Below are 20477 nucleotides of genomic sequence, written 5' to 3' on the forward strand. Positions count from 1 at the left end.
TTCGGATCAAAAGCAAGGTGTGGCACGGCACGTTTTCATGGTGAAAAGGGAAGTCATTTGACAGTTTAAGCGGCGGTTAAAATGTTTCCCACGGTCTCATACGAGATGTTTAGTTCTTCTAAAATCTCTCAAATAGTCATTCGCCTGCTTAAACAAATCATTTGTGCCACTTTTTGCACGTTTTCATCTCTTTTTGACGTCGAAGGACCTCTCGATCGTTGCTCGTTTTCAACCGACTCCTTACCGCTTTTGAATTGCTCATAACATTTGCAAACAGACTTCAATGCCATCACTTCTTCGCCATTCACTGATTTTGACATTTCATGAACCTCTTTAGCACTTTTATCCAGCTTAGAACAAAACTTAATGTTGGCGCGCGATAGACACTCTTAACATGTCCTCAGTCTTCTGCCTTTAGAAATCAACTAACATGTCACAGCTCGTTCAAACTCGACACAGACTGTACTAAAGGTTTAGGCTACTAGGCTCACTAGTTAAAAAACATCGACAGATGGCACTGTGTAACTACATTCACCGTACTTTCAAATCACACCTTGTATAATTTATGTGACTTTTGAAAATCATCTACGTGATTTTGATACTTTCCACCATCTACTTCAGTTGCGTTAGGTTTGCTCTGGAGGTCTCCAAAATTTGGATATTTGTTGATTGATTGATTGATTTTGAGTTTTACGTCCCGTTCAGCAGCGAGACTGTATGAGACGTGGACCTACTGATTAACGTGGAACCCGAACCACATGAGCTCCAGCCGGCAATCGAACCCGGGTCTCCCGCTTGGACATTTGTGTAGCGTCTTTAGTTTGTAACACTGAAACATAAATATGGCATTGTAAATTTTCGTATAACACGTAGATGTAAAATAAGTAATTATCTGACGTAACGTTATTTCAGAAAGTACAACTGTACTGACGTTTAGTTGGCTGTAATATTATTCTGGTGGTATTGCAGAGCGTGTCAAACAATTCTCTCTGTCGATATTTACATCTTACAAAAGTAGATTTTTGTCTATTAGTTTAATAGTTACAAGGTAGTATGAAGATAAATGGTCTGCCCATCTTTTGGTAAGCACCTCATATATATGTTTTCTATACATGATGCTCGTACCAGGACAACGTGCCGTTTTGATGTTGGTCCACAAAACTCGAAACTATTTTACTAAAATAGCACGTGATTTAACTTTCGACTTTAAGGTTTAACTGCCAAATTGCAAATTTCTAATTGCATTGCTTTACACCATGATCTTCTAGTCAATCTTATTATCTACTTAATCTAATACGACAACGACACTAGTCTCTATGCTGTTATTCCCCTTTCTATTTAATCCACAACTTCAGGAACACTAGTCTTCATGGTCTTCTAACGCATCTTATTCTCTTTTCTACTTATTCCACTACTACAGAAACACTAGTCTCCATGATCTTCCAATGAATCTTATTCCCCTTTCTACTTAATCCACTACTGCAGGGACACTAGTCACCATGATCTTCTAATGGATCTTATTCCCCTTTCTACTTAATCCACTACTACCGGGACACTAGTCACCATGATCTTCTAATGAATCTTATCCCCCTTTCTACTGAATCCACTACTACCGGGATACTAGTTTCCATGATCTTCTAATGAATCTTATTTCCCTTTCTACTTAATGCACTACTAGCGGGACACTAGTCTCAACGATCTTCTAATGAATCTTATTCCCCTTTCTATTTAATCCACTACTGCAGGGACACTAGTCGCCATGATCTTCTAATGGATCTTATTCCCCTTTCTACTTAATCCATTACTACCGGGACACTAGTCACCATGATCTTCTAATGAATCTTATTCCCCTTTCTACTTAATCCACTACTACAGGAACACAAGTCTCCATGATCTTCCAATAAATCTTATTCCCCTTTCTACTTAATCCACTACTACAGGGACACTAGTCTCCATGATCTTCTAATGAATCTTATTCCCCTTTCTACTTAATCCACTCCTACCGGAACACTAGTCTCCATGATCTTCTTATGGAGGGCGCCGTAGCTCAGAGGTAGAGCGTTCATCTCCGGTGCTTGGGGTCCCTGGTTCGATTCCAGCTCGCGCCGTGTGGACTTTGAGGTGGACAAACACCGTGTTCGAGGGTTTTCTCGGGGTTCTCTTGAGCTCCTTCGTGGCTAAGTGGTTAGCGTACGCGCCTTTGGCGCGGGAGACCCGTGTTCGATTCCCGGCGGGAACTCAAGTGGTTCGGAGTCCACGTTAATTAGTAGGTCCACGTCTCATATAGCCTCGCTGCTGAACGGGACGTTAAACTCGAAATCAACTCAACTCGGGGTTCTCCTGTTTCCTCCCACTTTCTTCATTCCACCATTTCACTCATCTCTCATCATCACCGTCTCCTTTAGCCTAACCAGCATATCCGTGGGATGTAAAACTTAAAGATTTCATTTCATTTTCCATGATCTTCTAATGAATCTTATTCTCCTTTCTACTTAATCCACTACTACAGAGACACTAGTCTCCATGATCTAATGAATCTTACTCCCTTTTCCACATCATATACTACGATGAGTTCATGAACATAGAAACTTCGAGGACAGTTATAAAACGTTCATGTTCTTCAGAGAGACTTGAATCACCAACATGTTTCAATTGATTTCGCCTCCTTCGCCTCACAATCGTCAACCTAACACCTCAGATCATATGACTACACTACACTGATACTCGACTGGGGGAACGATTCATTCTCTTTATGGCTTTAGGCATTATACTCAAGTGTAGGAACTAAAATCGACTAAGGCCAAGACCCTGAAAACCGTTATGTATAGTATATCGCTCCTTGTATAGTAAAGGCGATCACTACATTTAATTTTAATGACTACAATTTTGATATGAAGCGTATACCTAGAGCAACCCACATTATGCTTTATTTTTTTGTGTAGTTATGCTTTTTTTTTTTTCAAATTATTCTTTATTATGCTTTATTGTTAATTTCTGTCATTGTTTTACATTAATCCTGTGTAACGTACAATATTTACTATACTATAAATATTCTAAATATCTTGATCTATTTATTAATGCTTTCATATTTAATGAACTTTCTACTTTATGCACTATAAAGAGATATGCTTTACTCGAATCAGTTTTTTTATCACTTGTGTGCGCCTTAGAGGTGCATATATAAACAAAAAGAGAAAGTAGAAGATGCCACCAAAAGTACAGAGAGTGCTCAAGTTCAGGAGGTACACATAAAAATATAGTGTAAGTTCTTGTGTAGTATTCATTGTTGGCGGAAAGTTTTTTTTCTTTTTTCCTTTTTTCTTTTCTGCACATCAAAGGATTATACCGAAAAGTTTACACAAATAAAAATGAGCTTTTCATTGTTGCATTGTTATGTTCTCAATGATTTTGCAATGTAAATATTGGTTTAAAAATATTAATACAGTATATTAGAGCTCCTTCGTGGCTAAGCGGTTAGCGTGCGCGCCTTTGGCGTGGGAGACCCGGGTTCGATTCCCGGAGGAGCTCATGTGGTTCGGATTCCACGTTAATCAGTAGGTCCACGTCTCATATAGCTTCACTGCTGAACGGGATGCTAAACTGAAATCACATCCCATACAGTATATTAAACTTGCAGTTAAACAAAATTTTCCAACAATTGTGCTATATATTTAAAAATTATGCGTTATGATTTATTTTCTAAAATTATGCTTTATTATGCTTTTAAAATTAGTTTCTTCTGGATCCTTAGACAACCACAACCATGTTCAAGGTACCAATCATATGTCTAAATTGCTGTTATGCTTTTTGTGTTTTTTGTGCTTTTTGCGCTTTTGGGTTGCTCTACGTATACCTCATGTTAGTCTGGATAATTGCAATTTGTAATTGATTACTTCTAATTTTTGTGAGAATTTTTTGGAATGCATTTTTTTATGTTATGTTATGTTAATTTACTTATGTTAAAAGAATGCTCCGTGTTTTATCTTTGCGTGCTTGGATCTTAATCTCCACCCAACGTGATTATGAAGCTCAAATAGAACATTAGGCTCAAGTCAATGCACAAAATCTTTCATTTACCGTGCTCGTAACCTACCTTGCCCAGCTGAATGGATTGTCACCCTAGCAAACGCCTACAATGCGTGCTCGAGGTTGTCACTTCCTGAGCATTAATTAAACTCCTGTTTCACTCCCAAAGAAAAAAAATAAGTAACGGAGATGTGTTTCCTTTTTACTTTCATCGTCCCCAGAATTCCATGATGATCTTCCACTTTTGTGATATAAACACGAAATGTTGATACAAAGGCACGCCCCAAATACAGCTTGGTTGATAGGAAGTTCTCTTTGCCCCTTTTACGCCCTTAATCCCGTTACAATTCTATTTACTCACTGGAACAGGAGTGATTCTTCCTTGTATGGCAATTCCTGGTTTGATCGCCGATATTCACTCCAACTATTATTTCATTTGTCTGATACCCTCTATTCATATCACAACGTAAAGAAAAGTACAAAACTTTCTTTTCAGCTCAACTGTAGCCTATATGGTGATAAATATGTATACGTGATGCATACCAAAATTACGTACCGTTTTGCCATAGTTCAAAAACTAATAAGGATAGATCAATACAATTACAGATCAATTAAGTTTAGGTTGTGCAAATTTTAAAGCTTCTATCTACGTTTGTTTTAAGAAATTCACCTCACGAGGGATCATTTCGATTTGGTGAATTTAATTGTTGAAGATGATTGCTTGCACTGGATTCAGCACAAAAAAAAAAAAAAAAAAAGAAAAGAAAAAGAAAAAAAGAGGGTGTTTAGTGGCGGATTGTGTACACGGTGGAGGATAAATGAGGACAAAGTGCGAAGATTGAACATAGATAATATCTAGAAATGCCATGTTAATTTTGAAACGACTAGAGGGATTGAGGTCAAATGTTGGACATGAGAAATGCATCTAGAGCTCCACTGAATAGGCGTAATGTGAATCATGGGAGACATCTGAAAAGCCGCCATGTTGGAATTAGCGCAAGAAGAATATAAAGGAAAGAGGTCATGTGACATACGGCTCTTAACGCACACCGTCTATTGAAATCAATACTGACCAATACATTTTGAAACCGTTCTACGCTATGGCACTGTATCCGGTGGGTGTTTTCGGTAAATTTGACGTAAATGAGGAACTAGAGACTATGTAGTACGGTCTATGAGCACACTGTACGCACGAGAGGTAGAAAGAGATAGAATCGAATCCTGGAACATCAAGAAGAGTGTTTGCCACCTGTAACGGAATGAGAAGTACTTCCACTGCATGAATGCTGGCGTGGTACCTTGTACCAAGACACCTGTCCCATTCAGGGTTCTGATATATAAATGACTCCCTCCAATAAACCGTGCCGATTGTAACACTGGGGACTCTTCTCATAACTAGTTACATAAAATTGGCAGTTAAAACAATGTTCACGTTACGCCTATTCAGTGTAAATCGACAAGTGTTTCTCATATCCATCATTTGACCTTAATCCCTCTACTACTCGTTTTAAAAATAACATGGCATTTCTAGACATTTTCTACGTTCTATCTTCGCACTTTGCTCTCATTTATCTCCCACCCTGTATACTGTCTGCCACTAAACATCTTTTTTCTGTTTCTTTTGGTGCTGAATCCAGTGCTAGCAATCATTTTCAGCAACTGAATTCACCAAATCGGAAAGGTCCCTTGTCAGAAGGAAAGTCTTTTTTGATACTGATCTCAAAAGACATATTTCACCGTAGAGGTGCCTTATGAAGTTTTTGTCACAATGTTGTAAAAAAAAGTTTGTCGATATTCACACCAGTTGAAGGATATTTGTGAAGACATTGTTCTTGCTGAATGTACTGTGTAGCAGTGTGTGACTGAATTTATAGGAGACGTGGTCAACTGAAGATCTGTCGAGGCTCAATTCGTCTAACCACCTTAGAAAACATTGTTTCTGTTCAGGCTCTGTCTGGTCATGGAGGATAGAAGACTACCTGTTTTTGGATATCTGAAATCGTACAGAATTTCCTAGTTGCATCGTGGAAAGAATTTTGGAGGATTACGTGAAACTTTTCAAGGTAGGCTCACGTTTGGACCCTCGACAACGGAATGAAGAAGAGATGGTCTCTAACACATGAAGGTTTTCTTTACGGGGTAGAAAACATCGAAGCAGTTCACAATCCTTTCTTCTCCGAAGAATTATCCCCCAGTGACCAATTCCAAAACTGAGAAATATTACTAAACACGTGTTTGAGACCACAAGAGCCCTCGGAAGTGTCATTTTTACTTCCAAGCCACGAAAGCAGAAAAGTGATCGTTAAAAACAATCGAATTCGAGATTACTAAAGATTTGTACGTTTGAAAGTCCATAGATACTGAAAAGTTATTTTTTGACATCTGTCCATCTGTTCGTTCTGGTGTACACTCGTGTAGAGGTCATATCGCTCAACACATCTGAATCAAATTTAAAACTTACGGCTGTTAAGATTCTTAAATATCGCCACGAGGGTTTCCTGAATTTTATTACTACTGCTAATAATAAGAGTAGCTTACATTTTTTAAAGAAATGATTTTAACGATTTTGTTTACATTTCATATATCAAAATTATACAAACAACCCCACACTATGATATACCATTTCTCTACGAAAAATCAAGAGGGGTAGTTTAGACTTGGGGAGAGTCTTTCGAACTATTTTTTTTTTCAGAAACTTCTCAGCCAATATTGCCCATATTTCATTAATAACCTTACAATATGGCGTAATTCATTTGTTTTGATTCCCGGCGGGAGCTCATGTGGTTCGGATTCCACGTTAATCAGTAGGTCCACGTCTCATATAGCCTCGCTGCTGAACGGGACGTTAAACTCAAAATCAACTCAGCTCATTTGTTTTGAAAAAGTCTATAGGTAGTTTATTCTTGAGAGTGAGTTTTGTTGGACGATTTTTTCAGAAACGACTCATGTGATTACGTTCATATTTCATGAATAAATAATTCATTCTTAACCTGACAATATACCATAACTCATTTGGCCCGAGAAAATCTACTGTGAGTGGTTTATTCATAGCGCTGGGTGTTTTCGGACAGTTTTGCCCAAAAGGACTGAGGCAAGTTGTTCATACTTCATAAATAAATATAGTAACTCTATAAGTCCGCGTAAATTGCTTCCATGATAAAATCCACAAGAGGTAGTTTACTTTTTTTTGACAGTTTTGTCCCATGTAAATTTATTCACATTTTATAAGCAAATGTTTCATTAATAACTCAGATCTGTCTGTTAGCTACTCTTTCTCCAGTTTTTCGATATTCACTAACTTTTTTAAAACGAAATATGAACAAAATCGTTAGAATCTTTCAACAAAAAGATAACAGCTGATGACTTTTGGTTAGCAGCTCTGACCCATGATCCACGCCCTCCTCTCCAGTGGCTAAAGAGGTTACACTTGTACTAAAACAAGGCTGTGAATTACTCACTATAGTCCAGAAGGTATAACGTCGTTGGCTTCCCGCGCTTGGACCTGCTCGTGATTGGGGGTGTGGTAAGAGGGTAGCCAATCACCACCAACCGTCTACTGCGCTCAGCGAGCCACGAGTAACCAAGCTGGCCACTCCCCATAAACGTCACTACAACTTTTCGCGGGAAGTCAACGACGTTATACCTTCCGTACTATAATCGAAATTTATATCTCCATGGTCAATCGCTCAAGCACCGCTCTTGTATATTACCGGTGGATCTGACTTTTACAATATTTAACGGTAACGTGTTTGTCATGGAACATATTCATTTATGAATGAATTTCAATTTAATTAAAATATATAATTATTTCCTTGTTGAATTTTAAATACTTTTCAGTGGAAAATAGGATGAAATTTGAAAGTTCCAAATCAAGGTAAAATAGGCCAACGTAAAGGAAAAAAGTGTAAAATTTGACTTGTCCTGAAAGGCAAGTAGCAACTCTTATTGCTATTATCACAATTACAAATATCAATATCCCAAGTGCCTGAAGTTCTTCTCTCACTTACTATTATATACACTCTTCCGAGGTAAGTAAATAGAAACAAATGAAAAAAGAAGAAAAATGGAGGCCTTGAAAGTAAATCCTAGACAAATTCACCAGCGTTCAGAAGATGCTGTCTACTATTCACTGAGCAGAGTAGGTCGGTGGGTCATAGTGGGTCAGTTGGTCACGGTGAGTGGTGGGTTGCAGTGAGTCACATCTTGTTGACCCACGACCCACTGACCCATTCAAATCAGACCCAAGATCCACTGCCCCACTCCATCTCTGGACCAGGTAGGCCTAAATGTGTGACCACAGAAGAAAATCTTTTGACTGTACCGCAATGTTTTGTGCAGCATCGGACCAAATCAACTCCTAACTTTCTAATCCAACTTATTGCTACGATACATCTTATAATAATTTCATAGATTCATAGTTGATAAATTGTACGTTCAGTGCACAATGGAATCAAATCTACTTTTGGTAATTTTGAACATTTTTAGAATCTCTATCTGAAGCTCCTTCCAGAGCTTAAAATATTCTCACTTAGACATTGTAAATAACTCTTATAATGTAAAAACAATGTTAACTTTTTCTTGCGTACAAACTTTTTCTCACAGCTTTGGTACTTACACCTAGTTCCCTTGTGCTTTGAATGTCCATTAAAAATAAATTTCATTTTTGTACATATTTGTTTGTGTCAATGCTTTACGCCCAGTCCGTATTGTATGAACTTGGATGTTGAACGTGTACTATACTGAGTAGTGTGCAATTTTGAGTTTGCATACGATTGATACAACGTTTCCCCCCTCCAATTCTATTTGTAATACAAATCATGTGAGTAACGCTAATTGCTAACAGTACAAGGCAAGCTAATAGGTGGAACTGCTTGTTCTCCCTGTCTGCTTCGCACCAATAGATACCACCAGTGCGCAGAAAGTTTGCAAATATAAAATTATTATTGTGACCCTCTGAATGCAACTTAAATACAGTATTGTTTGAATTTATTTATTTAAAAAAAATAAACAGTGAAGATACTGAACATGAAAATCTTTTGCTGTTCACTACTCGTATAAGACAAATAAAGCACAAATTTGCCCAATAATGTGCAGCAGGCCGAAGCTTGTGCACAACAAATAGTTTATTTCGAATGGTATTGTAACTGTGACGTTGCACTATGTGTCAAACAATTATATGCATGTTTTCCCCGGGATTGTATCTTGTCCCTTGCTCCTATGAAAATGAAATATTACACATTACCCTATATCATTTCGCCAGTAGCTTCTTATTTCCTGATCAGTTAAAACAGTATTCCTGGGCATCGTGGCGGAAAATGTATTTGTATTTTCATGTAGTGTACGAAAACACGAAAAGTGAACACAATGAAAACAAAACAAGGACAAAATACAATGCGATGTAAAGTGCTTTGACTATTTCGACAAATCACTTAAGGTATCGCTTTCCTTGCAAGTGGGTCTTGATGGCGTAATCTGTAACAACGTGGGCTCAAGTTCATGGGGTCCTCAGATCGATTCCCACTGAAACAATAGATTTTTTTTAAAAAAAATATCCAGTCATATGAAAAAAGGAAATTGTGTAGATACACATTTTACTTTGATATTCACATTATCACGAAGAAATATTATCATTCATTGCAGTTCAAACCGTGGACAAAAAGTTAGCGAATAACGTTTTTCGGTCTTTTTATAAACAATGTCCACTGCTTTGTCGTTGGCTAGGCTCTATACTGTAGATCTTAAACTGGCAAGTTTCTGACGAAAACGGTCTATTATTATTATTATTATTATTATTATTATTATTATTATTATTATTATTATTATTATTATTATTATTATTATTATTATTATTATTATTATTATTATAAATATTATTATTACTAGAAAGACAAAAGAAGGAAAGAAAAAGACACATAGTCGAAGCTATTGATAAGAACAAAAGAGATTTACTTTATGTCAGATGCTTCTTAGGTTTACACATGAACGTTAATATTTTTACATTTATGGATTGACATACAGAACTATTATTTTACGACAAGAAATGAAGTATAAATATTTTTTAGCTGGTAGAAGTAATGGATTTTGTTTCGCCCTTCTTCTAGATAGGTTCAGTTGATTTTGAGTTTAACATCCCTTTCGAGGCTATATCAGACAGGACCTACTGATTAACGTGGAGTCCGAAGCACATGAGCTCCGCCGGGAATCGAACCCAGGTCTTCTTCTAGATAGGAAGGTGATGTGACACCTTAAATAGAATCATTCTTTTGACTAGAGTTGTAAGTTCGATCACTATTTATACTTTGTAACATTCCTTTAATGCTTTATGAATCTTGTATGTAGCGTTAAAGCTAATAATAACTTATTGGCGAAATTACGAGTAAAATTTGAAGACCAAGTGAATTGTAGCTACGGACACAGTCCTAACAGCACAAGATGTGCTAATCATGTGCCATTTAGATGTCCCAGCTACTTTTTAGGTACCTGAAACTTGGCACATGTGATATTCGTGTGCTAAGTATGTACTTCCGATACCTACAGTTTTAAGTACTTGTTACACCTAATTGGTATTTGCAACTATGTACCACAAATGTAGCATTTATATACCTGGCTCAGTTTCGCACTCTAACAGTCATTTGTTTTTATGTCGTCAATTGGGACATATATATGACATGTTCTAGGTACTTTTTAGGTACAAACTGTTTTAGATACCCTAACAGCACAAAATGTGCTACGCATGCGCAACTTAGATGTTCTAAATTCATCTCGCACATTTGATGCATTTGTTGCTTCTTTTTCTAAGTGATTGTGTACTAGGAGCAACAAACGTATCAACTTTATTAGATGGCAACTGTCGCCGACCATTTGAAAGAGAATATGGAAGAAAGTAAATAGATATTCGTCATTTTGTTATAAAATAAAATGACGAGCAATTTTTATCTGACTCCAAACGGTTATCGTCGAATATACGCGGTTAAAAGAGCACTCTGATTAGCCAAATTCAAAATACCTCGAAAATGTATCTCTCTACAAGCGACGTTTTCTTTATCGCCTCCGTGGCCAAGTCGGAAGAGTACGCTGCTAGTAATCCAAAGGTTGGTGGTTTGTGGGATACATTTTTTTTACTTGCTTAAAGTATTTTTTAGATCCACTTTAATGTAAACACATTTCGCATATAGGCGATTTAACATATTTTGGAGGAGTAATTTTGTGGTTCATTGACGCTTACGGCATGGGGAACATACTAGGTACGTTCTCCAAGTACATGTCAGGCATGTGCCTAGGAGCGGACATAGACTGTGACTATGTATGCCATCCATGTGACTTTTTCTCTCCGAGGTACATAAGACACATACTGGACACATTCCCATGTACCTGAGGGAACATGATAGGCATATGCCTGCTATGTAATTGTGTTGGAAGGAAGATCAAAGTAACGAAGCCAGAGTAATGTGCATATGTCTCTTGAACTCAATGCTCACGGTTTGAACTGCAAGAAATAATAATATTTCTTCGTAATAATGTGAATATCAAAGTAAAAAGTTGTGTTTCTACACAATTTCCTTTTTTCGTATGATTGGATATATTTTTTTAAAAAAAAACTTCTATTGTTGTAAAGAAAATAAATCACATGTCTTCAGAAGAATCAATATGAGGACCCCATAAACTTGAGCCCACATTTTTACCGATTACGCCATTTGGCTCTTTACAAGGAAAGCGATACATTGAAGAATCAAAGCACTTTACATCGCATTGCATTTTTCCTTGTTTCGTTTTTATCCCGTTCACTCTTTGTGTTTTTCGTACATAGATTGATAAAACAAATACATTTTTCGTTACGATGTCCAGGAATACTGTTTTAACTGATCAACAAATAGGAAGCTACTGACGAAATGATATAGGGTAATGTATATTATTTTATTTTCATAGCAGCAAGGGGCAAGATACTATCCCGCGGAAAATATGCATTTAGTTGTTTGAGATATAGTAGTAACATATTGAATATAACTTTTCCTTCAGAATATCTGCTTTCACATTACGTACATCTTCACTGACATAGAGTTAACCGACTGTTGGCTGTCAGGTAACAAAAAATAAAGCCATTATAAATATGATTGATTCATGAAACGGATTTTTAATGTTTTAAGACAGAGTTAATTGTGAAAGGCACTCATTTCAAAAGACTGAGATTGTGAATTGTATGTAAGTGTACGTGACCAAATCTCAATCCTGTAATAGCCTGTCTATTTATGTACAAAGTCTATCTAAACAAACAATCGAATGAGAAAATGTTAAGAAACGAGTAACTGAAATTATGTTTATAATAGTTGATCGTGTATCAGGGCTATATATGCCATTTCAAAGTTCCATATAGCATATAACGGAAAAGTATGATCATGTCTAACCGGCCTTACATAACTAAGAACGAGCAACTGAGCCTAAAAGAATTGTCAAAATATGTTCAAAAAATTTAACAATACTCGCAATATAACATTTAATAATGATTAATTGTGAAAGGTAGATTCTGGAATTGCTGCTTCGCGTGGCAATACATTTAACAAAATTCTACGTGAAGCCATTTTAGACCTATATTCGTCTCACTATCATTCCCTGTCCATTACATGCAAAGCAAACATGCAAAACTAATTATCACCAAGGAAAAAAAATAAAGAATTTTTATTCTTAAAAGAGAAAAAAACACAAGAAAACTGTAAATAAACACAGAAATGTTATCCTTATATGTTGTGTGTTTAATTACGGCAAAGGAACAACTGGCCGTTTCTGTATTCCAGTAACCTTCACGGATTAATAACTCGCAGATTAATTTTATGACCATAAGGCTTAATACCCATTTTGCTTATAAACGTCTAACAGGAATAGCATACACCATTTTATTATTTTCTTTTCTTTTTCTTCTTTTTTTGGCTGCTTGCACAAAAACTAATAATAAGCAGCCGTAAAAGCTGACCCATTAGCTTATATTCAGCTTTCTTTTGTTTCCGTTTTCCATCGGTGACGAAGAACCGGAGTTGACTCAAGTAGTGGCGAGGCATGTAATGAAGTACGTGCTCAGAGGCTTTGTAGCTACAACAAGAGTTCGAGTGCATAGTAATAAAAGACAGCAAGTGTTTATGAACATCAATAACCACCAATGCAGTATATTAGAAGAATGTACAGTACATAAGATGCAATGGTCTACAAAACGTAAGTGAAGGCACAATATAACAATGTGTGAAATTAAGTACTGCCAAGTCCTGTACCTGGAATATCACTAATCCATGCTACATCTGCACCGCAAATATAAAATGTGTCTATTGTTTTACCCAGCAATCGGTGGACCAAAATACACCCTTTCTGTGTGTGACCTTTGCATGTGAAGACTACTCGATAAGTAGGTTCTCATGTTTGAAACGGATGCACCAATCTTTTCTGAATACAATTCTAGCATTGTAAGTGTAACTATTTTGATTTATCACTGTTAATATGGTTTCTCTGTCTGACAAATTGGAATTTCATGTTTAATGAAAGGTAAATGTTACTAATTAGAAAAGCTAGATTCTCAACAAAACGACATATGTGTGTGAAGTATAACTTATATTGTATATACATCAAACTTAAAGAAAAAAAAAATACCAGTAGACCTAATACCCAAATAAATCAATAAAAATTTAGTTCTATACATTTTCTGAAGCTCTAAATTTCTTACATTTTGTTATAATTTGTGTAATTTTATTCAAGTTTTTTTTGGCACATTAATTATGCTTATTCTTAAGTTTATATATATAATAAACTGAACTATTAGACCTATTACATCACTAAAAATAAAAGACAGGTTAGAATTATGTTTCTCCTAATTCAACCACGATGCTTAACTTGTTTGATGGCACCAGGGCACACCCACAGAGGGGGTTCACCGGGTCTGGACCCCCCCGCAGAAAACTTCCCTCCTTTGTACTTTTTTTAAATAAATATATACTCGTTTAACAGGAAAATGATTGATGTAGCATGAAAACCTAATAATTTTACATTTTATCTGTACTATATCTCTTATTAAAAACAATCTAGTTCTATCATTTTTTTCTGAAAATATAGGTGGAAGTATTTTACAATTACTTATTGAGTACAGAATAAAATCCGTTTAATACTACATAGATGTAGTGGCTTGCAGTATTGAACCCCCCCTCCAAAGTTTGGACCCCTCCTAACAAAAATTTCTGAGTGCGCGCCTGGATAGCACTACACAAGTTTTTAAAGTGTACACCATAAGCCACATTCTCACGTTAGAAGAACTTGTAGCTGTCATAAAAAAAAAAAAATCTTGCAACCCTACCATATTTCACCGTGTACACATAGTCTTGAAAGGGTCATAAAACATTTTTTTATTCATCTTGCAAGGAGTTGAACGATGCGCAACTTTCTGGGACGTCTTGTTTGCTACTTGCTATCGCCCTCCCGCTGACATAAAAGAAAAACCAGTTTCGCCGCTTCCGAAACAACGGATTCTTTTGGACAGGGAGGGGAAGTGCGCCAAAATACACGTTTTTAATGAGGAGGTTCACTGTTTGTCTACTAGAGTGCAGTGCTGCATGTGTGGAGAACCTTTCTTGCCTTCAAGAAGTTGTAACATGTAAAGAGTAAGTAGAAAGATCGTTTTTTCTTTATGACAGCTACAAGATTCATTTAATGTGGCAATGTGGCTTTAGGTAACCGTAGGTGGGAACAATCTAAAAAATATACCTTCAAATTTCAACATTTCCCCTTATCTAACAATGAAGTTTTCATACTTCTTTTTAATAGAAAGTCAGCCGAATTCAAATTTCTTTTCCTTATTTTAAAGAACCACAGAACTACACAATCTATGCAAGTACAAGGAATTGAAAACAAATATTGCACTTTTTCCACAGATAGTAAAATTGTGCTCAATATAATTACTATCAACAGTGACAAATAATTGTCACCATACCTGCTCCTGATGGATGATTGGGGCTCAATGGAGGCGTCAGCAGCGAGGCTATTTCTCTGGGTCACGCTCAAAGGGGGAGAAACCAATGTCAAAACATATATCAAACTAAATTTGTCTCATTAAGAAACAACAATAAAGAGAAACTTACCCGAGAGGAATCTTCCTCTGTCATCCTGGTACTGTGGCCGTGGAAGAGTAAATGCCTGAAAGAAGACAGAAAAGATATAAGAAACTCAAACGACTAAATATTGACAAATGTACGTATTCTTACAGGAGTGGTGTGAGTGTGTTCCCACCGACAAGATAATGCAAAAAAAATCATAGATAAACATGTGTTTAAAAGACACCCTTTCAGAAGAATTATATATAATAATTTTTCTTCAAATAATGTAAATTCCACATTATTAGCTCAGAGATTAATATATATAGGGTGTTTCAAAACAACACCGACAACATTTGGAAGGTGATTCCTGACATCAAGATAAGACAAAAAGTATAGACCGACCTGGGTGTACAAGTGCTGCCGAAAACATGAACTTTAAAAGGTCTTTAGCTCCAAGACTATGGGACCTACCGTAGTCCTTCACTTAGGAACTAATATAGGCTCTACCCAAATATCCATGTTCCCGAATCCTGCTGTACTTCCGCAACAGTTTTTACAGACGGAGTTTGGCTGCGGGCATATAATTTGAAATACTCACAACTACCTCTATAAAAATTGTTGCGGAAGTATCGCAGGGTTCTGAAACATAGATATTTGAATAGGACACATACTAGTTCTTAAGCGAAGACAAGACCCGACTGCGGTTGGTCCCATAGTTTTGGAGCTATGGACTTTTAAAATTGATTTTTTTTCACGTTTTCGGCAGCCTATAACTCCGAAAGGAAGCATTTGTGAATCCAGGTTGGTCTATACTTTTTGTCTTATCTTAGTGTCAGAGATCACCTCCCAAACGTTGTCAGTGTTGTTTTGAAATATCCTGTATATATATATATATATATATATATATATATATATATACGAGGATGGATCAAAAAGAAATGCCACCCTCCCTATAACTTTGTTTCTATTACATCTACTGAACTATCTAGAAACGATATTATAGAGGTAATCTTACTCTACTGATGTAATCTTATCTTTTTCTCATTGACTGATTAGAACCATGGATTTGAAGCTGAAAGAAAGAATCGTCATGGAGTTTCTGGCAAAAGAAGGTTGTCCACCTCAGGAAATCGATAATCCCTTGAAAAATGTATATGGGAACGCTGTAATTGACATTTAGCAATGTGTAACGTTGAGCGAAGAAGTTTCGAAACTGTGAAACATAAATCGAGAAGATATCAGCCCACAACATCAGTCACACATGCAAATTGAGAACATGCTGATCATTTGATTCGAGGAGACAGGGACATTACAGAGCACAATATTGCTGATGCATTGAACATATTGCATGACTCTGCGCAAGAAACAATTGTTGATTTGATATATCATAAAGTTTGTGCTACAACAGCTTTAAAATCATGGGTCAAAAAGCAAACCCCCTGATTTTTTAAAAAATAGTTTTGATGCCTGGTTTCGTCGATGGCGCAAATATGTTCAAAATCGTGGAGACAATGTTGAACGGTAGTTTTCTGTAAAGGACAGTTCAGGCTATGATCTGTAATACCTTTTGCTGTTATATGTTCTTTAATATATTTTTTTTATGCCACAGGAGGCATTGCCTTTTGACCTACCCTCGTATACACAATAGACATGCGGTACACAATACGCTTAATGAGGTCAGCCTAAAATTATGAATAAACCTTTAATTTTTGTTCAGGTATAATTTTATCCAAAGGTGAGACAACTAGCTAACTAACTAACTAACTAACTCTATGGCCTATGGAACCCGGAGGTTCAGTGCCGCGTTCACAAAAGCTCTCCACTGACTTCTATCCTTAGCTAATTGCATCCAGTTTCTACTTTGTATTCCTATCTCTGCAAGATCCATCTTAATATTGTCCTCCCATCTGCGCCTAGGTCTTCCTAATGGTCGTTTTCCTATGGGTCTACCAGTCAAGACTTTGAAAGCGTTTCTACTTTCTTCCATTCTAGCTACATGACCTGCCCACCTAAGCCTCCTAGACTTGACGACCCTAACAATGTTGGGTAAACCGTATAAACTATGTAGTTCCTCGTTATGAAGCTTCCGCCATTCCCCATTCCCGTTCCTCTTGGGTCCGAATATTCTTCTCAGGATCCTGTTCTCAAATACTTTCAGTCTATGTTCTCCCCTCAGAGTAAGCGACCATGTTTCACAACCATACAGAACAACAGGCATGATTATCGTTTTATATATTTTAAGCTTCAAATTCCTCGACAGAATTCGCGACGACAAGAGATTTTGAACCGAATAGTAACACGAATTCCCTGCTTTTAGTCGACATTTAATTTCTTCGTGAATATGATTTTCGTCTGTTAATATTGATCCTAAATATTTGAAAGTATTCACTTTATCAAAAGCATTATTTAATATTTTAACGCCTCCACAATTTGCCGTATTACGGTCCCGACGCACTTCCATGTATTTAGTTTTCTCTGCATTTACTTCTAAACCCATGTCCCTGCAAGCGTTCCAAAGGTGAGACAGCTATATGTAAAAGAAAATGAAATGAAATCTTTGAGTTTAACGTCCCACGATTACGCTCTTTAGACTAACGAAAATGGTTGATTAATGCAAGCGAATGATGATGGAAGAATTGGTTATGATAATGTGGGAGGAAACGCGAGTACTCCGAGAAATCTATTTGTCCGAGGATCGAACCACGAGTTCCACACACCAGTGTTCTACCATTCTACCATTGAGGACAGCTGTATGTGATTCGACATATGTCATTAAGCTTAACCAAATGCGATAATTAAGGGTAAATCCAAATGCATAGTTCCCAAGAAATTGGACGGAAACGGATCAAATCGGGGCTGGGGCCCAGCAAGCGATTTTCTTGCATGACACTGTCTGAGTTTGATCTATTTTCTATCTTAAGAATTTTTTTAAAAAGCATTTATACCCATATAAACGTCAAGTCAAACAAATTGACTTGCAGAAACAATTCTTGTTTCCTTATGAATAGTTCGTTGTTTCCCTTATGCCGTAAGCGTCGGTGGACCACCGATGGGCAGCTAGCGACCTCTCGCCAAAATTTGGTGGCTCTACTTTCGTTTTGAAAATTATACCACTAGCTGCAGAGACGCGACGAAATGTCAATAAACCACAAAAATAATCCCCCAAAATATGTTAAATCGCCTATATGTGAGATTTGTTTACATTAAGGTGAGTCTATAAAACATTGAAAAAAGTACATCGGGGTGGGTGCGAACCAACAACTTTCTGATTGCTAGGCTTGTGCGCTACGGAGGCGATGAAGACAATCTTGCTTGTAGAGGTTCTTTTGAATCGTTGAGGTCTTTTTAATTAGGTCAATCAGAGTGCTTCCTTAACCGTGTAGATTCGACGATAAACGTTTGGGATCAGATAAAATGCGTTCGCCATGTAATTTTATTACAAAATGACACACATCCATTTACTTTATTTCATAGTTATTTCATATTCACTTTCTAATAATCGGCGACAATTGCCATTTAAATTCATACAATTATACGCACTCAAGATTTTTCACTTCATGATCTAGAGGGAGGGGTTACTATTGACCCCCGGAGCGCACTTTAGAAACAATTCATAAGAAGTGTCCTTTGACAGCCTGCCGTCCCTCCCCCCGCACTGTATTCTGTAACCTGTTTTAGGAGCGCAGAAAAATGACTTATTCCTAATTGAAATACTGTATTACAGACAATGAAAAAGGATTCATTTGTATTTTAATCATTTAGCATGTCATTTGTTGTGAAGTTCAGTAACAGTTCATGAAACAGAATCCACACCTCCACATCATTTAATATTTAATTTATTTATATTTATGCATGTTTAAAATAAATAACAAAAAGAAAGACGAAAGGTGACCAATATTTCCGCGTGAACCGTCATCTAGTCGTGCGCAGGTGGTGTGATAATAACAAGTGGAAGCCATGTTGTAGTCTGTCCTTAACTACTTAAAAAGATATGGATACCGGTACTCTCAGCTGCGGCTCTTGTACCGTGTTGCATGTTACCTGCGTAAAAGAACATAAACATTCAAGTGACTTCCTTTGCGTGATAGTTTTGAACACTTCATGGTTCGATACATTTCATGAATACATTATATTATCCTGATGTATATAGGCTGCAGAAAATCTTCTCGGAGAAGTTCTTTTTCTTTCTTTCTTTATTCAAAGAAAGAAAATATGTCCTAATAATCAGCTACCGAATATGATCCAGTTTTTGAATATGGGCCAAAGTTTCCAGACATTTTCTGAAATCACCAGTAACTTCGTAGTTCTAAATGATTCTCTTATCCATCCCTATGCATCGTTTCTATATTTCGATTTTTTTAAGGTTAAGCTCCAATCTGATGAACATGCGGCTTCCGGAGCTCCTTCGTGCCTAAGCGGTTAGCGTACGAGTCTTTGGCGTGGGAGTCTCGGATTCGATTCCTGGCGGGATCTCATGTAGTTCAGATTCCATATTAATCAGTAGGTCCCGTCTCATATAGCCTCGCTGCTGAAAGGGACGTTAAACTCAAAATCAATTCAATTTAACATTCTGCTTCCGACTTGAGGGACGAAGTCAAATCTTAAACATTCGGATGGGGTCTGACAAGCAATGCATTTATTCTACAGTATTGTCAGTTAATCCTGTGTCTCTACTGGTTACAAATCCTTATATCCACAGGAATATTTTCATTTTCCAGTCACTGATGTGAAAAATAAGCCAAGATTCTTCTAAATTTCCATTAGTAGGAGATTCACCATGGATGAATAACTAGTCATCCACATCCTGTGGTTAAAAAAAAAAAAAGAAAAACTAAAGCTGCACACATTTGAATTGTAAACCATATTTTTATTCTCACTATTGAGAACTTCCATGTCAATTTGGTTAGCGTACACGCTTTAAGCGCGTGAGACCCGGGTTCAATTCCCAGCGTGAGTTCATGTGGTTCGTTTCCCACGTTAAGCTGTAGGTCCACGTTTCGTATAGTCTCGCTGCTAAAAGGGACGCTGAACTTAACAAAAGTCCAATTCAATCATCATCAGTATTATGTTCACGGACGAAGCATAAGTTCTACACCTACCTCTGTAAGCACTTCTTCATATGAAAAATAATAATAATAATAATAATTCAATGCATTAATTATAACATTTCTCTTAATCCCTTCGGTCCCAGACTACCAACCAGTGGTGCCCACCCCCCTTATGTCTATGACGCACCCCCCCCCCAATTGTCTATCCGTAGGTGTTCTTCCATGAAAAAAATCTTCTTTTCGAGTAATTTTACCCCCCTCATCAAACATATTTATATAGATTTTAACCCCCCCCAAATATTTCAATGACGCAGTTTGCGTCATAGCCCCCCCTTGTGGG

The 20477-nt window shown here is 36.9% G+C and overlaps 2 protein-coding genes across 2 annotated transcripts in view; one reads left to right on the forward strand and one right to left on the reverse strand.

The window, feature by feature from the left end:
* The window catches only part of LOC145687901 (uncharacterized), a 281153-nt gene that overhangs the window by 231981 nt on the left and 28695 nt on the right, over positions 1 to 20477 (forward strand). The window lies entirely within an intron of this gene.
* Positions 1 to 20477, reverse strand: part of LOC145687898 (A disintegrin and metalloproteinase with thrombospondin motifs 16-like) — a 176459-nt gene that overhangs the window by 99108 nt on the left and 56874 nt on the right. Inside the window, exon 2 of the mRNA XM_081761441.1 lies at positions 15135 to 15189. Coding sequence (XP_081617567.1) covers positions 15135 to 15189 — 55 coding nt within the window. The remainder of the gene's footprint in view (positions 1 to 15134; positions 15190 to 20477) is intronic.

The sequence above is a fragment of the Thermobia domestica genome, chromosome 6, assembly GCF_964235325.1.
Source record: "Thermobia domestica chromosome 6, izTheDome1.hap1.1, whole genome shotgun sequence".
Lineage (NCBI taxonomy): Eukaryota > Metazoa > Arthropoda > Insecta > Zygentoma > Lepismatidae > Thermobia > Thermobia domestica.